Raw genomic sequence first — 7,579 nt, 5'->3', positions numbered from 1 at the left:
CTATAAAGCACCTCTTTCGTCCGATTAAATCCGGACCGCCGCTTAGCCACCTCCGCACTCCAGTCCTGGTAGATTCGCACTACCCCATTCTCCCAATTGCTGCTCTTCACCTTCTTGGCCCAGCGCAGCACGCACTCCCGATCACTGAACCGGTGGAACCTCACCAGCACCGCACGCGGGGGTTCATCTTCCTTGGGCCTCCTGGCCAGCACCCTGTGCGCTCCCTCCAGCTCCAAGGGCAGATGGAGAGATCCGGCCCCCCCTAGCGAATTCAGCATTACAGCCACATAGGCTGTCAGGTCCGATCCCTCCAGCCCCTCTGCAAGGCCCAAGATCCGCAGGTTTTTCCGCCTCATGCGGTGATCCAGCTCCTCAAAGCGTTCCTGCCACTTCTTGTGGAGTGCTTCGTGCCCCTCCACCTTACTCACGAGGACCACGGCCTCCTCCTCTCGTTCAATGGCCTGCGTCTGCAACTTCTTGATGGCAGCACCTTGGGTGGACTGAATCTCTGACAGCCTTCTGTTCGTTTCCTGCAGAGAGCTCAGTACTTCATCCTTGAATTCTTTAAAGCAGCGCAGGAGATCAGTTTGTTGTTCCTGGGCCCAGAGTCTCCATTCCTCTGGAGCTCTGTCGGCGGCCATCTTGGATCCCTTCCCCCGTTTTTTCTGAGGAGCTGCTGCTGTTTTTTCCCCCTTTCCACTCCGCGTTCGAGTCATGGACTGCAGGGAAAGTCGTTCAGCACACCTTCCCCCACCGGGAGACGTCGAAAAATTTCCGTTTTGGGCTCTCAAAAGAGCCGAAAAATCTCTTTAAAACGGGAGCTCCCAAATGTGTGGCTTACTGATCCATCAAAGCCACCGGAAGTCTCCCACTCTCTGTTTGTAGCCAACTAACAAGCTATTCTTTCACTTGTTCCCGATTTCACATTCTCGAGTGTAAATCACTAGTCTGTTATGGGGCACCTTGTTGAAGGTAATTTTAAAATCCAGATAAATTACATCCATTGAATTACCATTGTTTACCCTCTCTGTTACCTCCTCTTGTTACCTTCTGCACTGTAAATTATATGTTATAAAACAAACAATAATGTTGGTCCAGTAAGATTTTCCGTTTTAAAATCCACATTTTTATATTTCTTGTTTCTAGATGTTCTTCTACTCTCCCCTTTAGTCAGAATTCCATTATTTTCTTATAAATGTTAAGCTAATTGGTCTATAATTTTCTGGATATGTTCTTTTTCCTTTCTTAAGTACATGAATGACATCAGCTATCCGTCAATCCTCTGGTGCTACACCTTTTCCTAATGAATTAATAATTGAGTAGCAATGCCTCTGCTATCCCTTTTAAAATATATGGATTGGGGTTTGTTTATCTTTTATTTGAAGTGGACTTATCTCATTGTTCAATGTCATGTCGATCTGTATTGTAGGAGACATCACAGGGTTACAACTCACTGGAATAGTTACCCAGGAAATGTTAGAAGAGAAAATCACGCTTAACTGGGTAACTATAAAGCTGACCTCCTCATCCCAATTTTCCCCATGACCCTCCAACTCCCCCACCGATTACTGCCTGACCTTTGGACACTCCACCTGATCTGACCTCACCAGCTGGCACTCTGTCCACTTACCTCACTGACTAACAGTGAAAAGGTACTTAAACATCACAAAGCCTTAAAGTGTGTTAGTGAATGAAGACTTGCTAAAAGATGGCAGCTAGTGCTATAAAAGGGGTGGCACGGTAGCACGGTTGCTTCACAGCGCCAGATTCCCAGGTTCAATTTCCGGCTTGGGTCACTGTTTGTGCTGAGTCTGCACGTTCTCTCTGTGTCTGCATGGTTTTCCTCCGGGTGCTCCGGTTTCCTCCCACAAGCCCTGAAAGACGTGCTGTGAGGTGAATTGGACATTCTGAATTATCTTCTTGGTGCACTATCAATTACCACAAAGTCGAGAGTAGTGAATAATCGAGGCTTTATTGAGCAAAGATGGTGCCTCCTGTAGCTGCTAGCAGAATGGCTGCAGCACCAGTGCGCACCCACTCTTATAAGCCACCTACTGGGTGGAGCCAGCAGGCAGGGATTTACCCATGTACCTCTAGTATATGTGTCTTGCCGTAATACATAATACAGCTAGTGGTGACTACCACACCTCTGTGTACCCGAACAGGTGCCGGAATGTGGCGACTCAGGGCTTTTCACAGTAACTTCATTGCATTGTTAATGTAAGCCTACTTGTGACGGATGGTAGCACAGTAGGCAGCACTGTAGCTTCACAGCGCCAGGGTCCCAGGTTCGATTCCCGGCTTGGGTCACTGTCTGAGTGGAGTCTGCATGTTCTCCCCGTATCTGCGAGGGTTTCCTCGGGATGCTCCGGTTTCCTTCCTCAAGTCCTGAAAGACGTGCCGTTAGGTGAATTGGACATTCTGAATTCTCCTCTGTGTATCTGAACAGGCGGCGGAATGTAGTGACTTGGGGCTTTTCACAGTAACTTCATTGCAGTGTTAATGTAAGCCTACTTGTGACAATAAAGATTATATAATAAAGCAGATTATTACCTGTGGGAGGATGCTCTGAGTAGAGTCAACACGTCCGCAGCATGTGCCAGGCTCAGCCTGATACAATTTAAGGTGGTTCACCGGGCAAACATGACGGTGACCCGGATGAGCAGTTTCTTTGGGGTAGAGGACAGGTATGTGAGGTGTGCAGGAGAAAACCATGTCCAAATGTTTTGGGCATGTCCGAAGCTGAGGGGATTTTGGCAGGGATTTGCCAATGTCGTGTCCACGGTACTAAAAATGAGGGTGGCGGCGAGTCTGGAGGTGGCGATCTTTGGAGTATCGGAAGACCCGGGAGTCCAGGGGGCGGAAGAGGCTGACGTTTTGGCCTTTGCCTCCCTGGTAGCCCGGAGATGGATCTTATCAGCATGGAAGGACTCAGAGCCCCCGAAATCGGGGGTATGGGTTCACGACATGGCTGGGTTTCTCAGGCTTGAGAAAATCAAGTTCGCCCTGAGAGGATCAGTGTTAGGTTCGTTCGGAGGTGGCATCCGTTTATCGACTTCTTCGGGGAAAATTGAACTACAATAGGGGGGGGGTTAGGGAATAAGGGGGGCAGGGGCAATTAGTTCAGTTCAGTTTATGCGGGAACAACGAGAGGACATGGAGGGACTTGGGGAGTGTGAGTATAAGCCAAGTTGGCGGGGTATGGTTGGGGAGGTGGAGTGTTACGCACTGAATTATGTTTATATTTGTGTCTGTATCTTTTGTTGCTATGAAACCATAAATGCCTTTGATGTACCATTAATCCACTGCTAGACAATGAGAGGGAGAACATAGTCTTTATTGCACAAGAACTTGCCTGCCTGAGATCGCTGTAACAACCAAGCGCCTATATACTGTCCGGGGGGGGGATTAGTAATCCAATAGTGTTGTGTATTCATGATATTTCTAGTATTCTCTCACCAGCAGCCTTGCAATGGAATGGGCGCACTTTAAGAGACCGATCACGACATTACCGCCAGCAGTTTGCACAGGCAAACAGGCGGGGTATGTTACCTATGCAAACAGCTGCATGTAAACATCTTCCAATAAAGCTCTTTATTTGTTTGAACCTCTTGAGGCTTGCAGACTTAATTTTAAAAACACCACATAAAAACCGGCAACGAGGTAGATGAACAGTGTTTCTAGGTACCCAGAAATAAAAACATAAAAAATTGCCAAGACACTAAAGCTGGCAACAGGGGAGCCAAACAAACCGGAAATTTGAGTTATCTGAAGAAAACAACTTTCATTGAATCATAGAATTTACAGTGCAGGAGGCCATTCGGCCCATCGGGTCTGCACCAGCCCTTGGAAAGAGCACCCTACTAAGCTCACGTCTCCATCCTATCCCTGTAACCCCACCTAACCTTTTGGACACTAAGGGGCAATTTAGCATGGCCAATCCACCTAAGGACTGTGGGAGGAAACTGGAACACCCGGAAGAAACCCACGCAGACAGGGGGAGAAAATGCAAACTCCAGACAGTGATCCGGGGATTCAACCCAGGTCCCTGGAGCTGCGAGGCATCAGTGGTAAACACTGTGCCACCCAAAAAAGAGAGGTTTGCCATGATCTCTGCCCGAAACGACCGTGACAGCAACGGGAGGACCGTGAGTAGTGATGCACCATCAATTGGACACGAGACGAAGATGAGATCCAAACAAAAGGCTTTAATGCACAAGAAGTGTACCTGACAGCAGACGTACAGAATGGCCGACTGCCGGGAAGCACGGGTTCTTATATCCTGCCTTGTAGGCGGAGCTACCTACCTCTCAGCCAATTGGCTGAGAGGCACATGACCTACCTGGGCCAATGGGCAGCGAGTCCTCTGCACATATAGCAGTTCACTTCTAAGGTACCGTAATACCCCTCGTCATAACAACAACAAATTCAGAGCTGGAATGTTGTAAAACACAAATGGAAAACAGGCTGGGCTCTGGTTTGGACCAGATCTGGTTTACCCTGATTTGGGGAGAAAGGAATAGGAAAAAATTGTGGCACATCGTGCACACGCATGTCTTTCCATCGTGAAAAATGGCCGGTGTTTGGCAGCATGGGACCGTTTGATGATAATCGGGAACAATAGAGCTCATATAGAGAGATGTGGAGATGCCGGTGGTGGACTGGGGTGAGCACAGTAAGAAGTCTTACAACACCAGGTTAAAGTCCAACAGGTTTGTTACAAACACTAGCTTGCGGAGCATTGGTCCTTCCTTAGGTGAATGTGAGGAATCATTCTGGACTCCATCCGAAAAGGCAGATGTGAATTTTGTACCTCAGTTGACAACCAGACACCGAGTCGACTGCAGAATACTACATCGACTCCAGTTAAGATGATCACAGATGATGTCCAAACCTCTCTAGTTATGAAATACCAAGCGTGTTGTTTGTTTGGAGTGGTGAATTAAGCGTTGAAAGTTGCAGCCTGAGGTTCACCCAGAACCACAGAGAACGACGACCTCCTAAGGTGATGTATCGACATTTTGTTGTTGATTGATTGTTACTGTATACTGCTTGTGTCAAGGACCCTCGATTTAAAGGGCAAGGAAATTAGTGTATTCATGGTATTTCTAGTGTTTCCACACTCACGGCCACTTTAACAGGGAACTTTGTGACCAATCGATGATGGCATTGACCGTTTGTGTGGGAAAATAGGCAGTGTAACATAGCAGCCTGTAGTGTTAACATCTTCTCATAAAGCTCTTCCTTTGTTTGAACCTCTTGAGGTCTGGACACTTAATTTTAAAACCACCACAGATAGGGAGGCCCCTGGAAGATTCAGCGCTCCATTTCCGTACCCCTTTTCTTATCTCTACTGTCCAATTATTATGAGGACAGTTGAAATGTTCCATGATTATTGATATTGCTTTTTAACCAAATCCTTCAATTGTCTGCTAATTTCTTCCTCCATCTCCCTTCCACTATTAGGTGCTCTCCAGGCTACACCTATTAGTGATTGAGCCTTTATTATCTCCATCTATATGGGCCGGGATTCTCCAATCCCATCGCCAAGTTCTGACAGCGGTGTCAAACGCTGCGCGAGCCACTCCAGCGTCAATGGGCCTCCAGGCCCTGGTATTCACCCCTTTCCAGGGGGCTAGTACGGTGCCAGGGTGGTGTCCGCTGCTCCAGCTGACGCGAGTTCACACATGTGCGGCCACCGTGAGTTCGCGCATGCACGTGGGCCCTGCGCCGGCCCCCAGGCAATATGGCAGAGCTCTAAAGGGGCCCGGTGCAGAGGAACATTGGCCCCCACAGAAGTAGCCCGCCCGCTGATCGGTAGGCCCGGATTGCGGGCCAGGACACTGGGGGGGGGGGGGGCCACCAGGACGGCCCCTGCAGCTAGAACTCTGATGTCCCGCCGAGTAGGACCATGCATAATCTATGCCGGGGGGGGGGGGGGGGGGGGGGGGGGGGGAAGAGATGCTTTCAATGGCCCCCGATTCGTGCGGAGGCGATCAGCAGTCCCATGCCCACCCCCCCCCCCCCCCCCCGGAAAATCCCGGCCATGGATTCTCTTTTCACCTTGCTGACACATGCACCCTTTTCTTCTATTCTCAGTATATTACCTTAGATTAGTACAGCTACTCCACCTCCCCCCTCACTACTTTTTCTAAATATATTGTACCCTGTAATGTTTCAATCTCAGTCCTGATTTTACTGTAGCCATGGCTTGGATTTTATGCTCCCCTGCTGGTGTGCTTGAAGGCAGAGGGGGCATGCAAAATCCAACGGTCAGCCTGCCCATCATCTATTCTCCGGTCCCTTACCGCACCACAATTATACCAGCAGTGGGGGTGGCATTTGAGGTCCTGGAGCGGCCCAAGGCCCTGTGAACATTACAGTGTCAGCTTTCCTTCCACCTCTGCTATTAGCTGAACACAAATCTAGCAGGGCATGGCTGAACTAGTACAGATCCACTCATTCCAGTTGTGACTAAAAAAGAATTACCGCATCACAGGCTCAACTGGATAAGACAATTGCATATTGCAATTTATTTTCTATTGCTACATGGGGATGGGGGGGGGGAGATTGACAAAATAAATGTAAATCACATTGTACGGAGAAACATTCTAAACCTGCTTTTTTGTCCCAATGCAGTGTCCATTATTCTACATGTCCTTGTCCAATCGAGGGCAGACAGTGACTTCAAAGTAGAACCGTGGCATTTTCTGATGCAGACCATCCTTCTGTGCTCCTGGTGTAAATTGTTCGGTTTTGGTAACTTTACAAATATAATTGATTTTAATGCAACAGAAATCTGAGACTTACAGGATCTCTTTTATTTTAAAAAACTCCTTGTTAAGAGGATGAAGAATATCAGTTAACATTAATGACTATTGATTGTGCAGTCAGTCCAGAATGTAAACTTGATGATGGAACCTAGAGCTGAAAAACAGAAACAGGTTCAGCAAAATGCCACAATCTTGTGGTTACATTTCAATAAAACCAAGTGAAAAATAATAAGCTGCTGCAAATCTTCAGTTACGATAATTGATGTCACAAAATTTGCTTCCCTCCAGGTAGCTTGGGCAGCACTGTTCAACCCAAATATCTGCTGCACAAAGTGGTACTTCCATCTTCTACAGTCGTCACAATCCTAGACACCTCACATTAAGGCTAGCATGACCTTCAGAATGTGTCGCAAATGCAATCAATCACTTGCAACATTTAGCAGATCAGATAATAGGTCTGGTACTGGAGTGCTGTTTGGGAAGCACAAGAGTGCAAACTGGCAGTCTGACAAGATAGGGGGTTTTAAAAAGGTTAATTTCTGTTGAAAGACTACTCTTCTTTAATATAGTAATTAACTAATAATTACTCCAAATTGAGAAGTTGCGTTTTACTTCAGCCTTAAAAGTTGGTATCCAAGCTCTGAGAGCAGCAATGGTTAGTTAGTAGGTAGCTAACTTTATCTGCAGTGGAGTGCTTCTTTAGGTGCATGGTGTTCAAACTGGAAGTTTGGGTGAGTGAGTGGAAGTGCTTATTTATTTTACCCCACCTTTTTCAGCTTCCAGTAGTTGGCACTTCAGTACGGGGA

The 7,579-nt window shown here is 47.5% G+C and overlaps 1 protein-coding gene across 2 annotated transcripts in view; it reads right to left on the bottom strand.

Moving 5' to 3' along the window:
- Nucleotides 1-6,506: 6,506 nt before the first annotated feature.
- Nucleotides 6,507-7,579, bottom strand: part of aspg (asparaginase homolog (S. cerevisiae)) — a 124,108-nt gene continuing 123,035 nt past the window's right edge. For both annotated transcript variants that reach the window (XM_038777863.1, XM_038777870.1), the window contains one exon: nt 6,507-6,927. In XM_038777863.1, the coding sequence (XP_038633791.1) occupies nt 6,922-6,927 (6 nt within the window). In that variant the 3' untranslated portion in view covers nt 6,507-6,921. The remainder of the gene's footprint in view (nt 6,928-7,579) is intronic.

This window comes from Scyliorhinus canicula, chromosome 2 (genome assembly GCF_902713615.1).
Source record: "Scyliorhinus canicula chromosome 2, sScyCan1.1, whole genome shotgun sequence".
Taxonomy (NCBI): Eukaryota; Metazoa; Chordata; class Chondrichthyes; order Carcharhiniformes; family Scyliorhinidae; genus Scyliorhinus; species Scyliorhinus canicula.
This window is presented reverse-complemented; position numbering and strand designations above follow the sequence as displayed.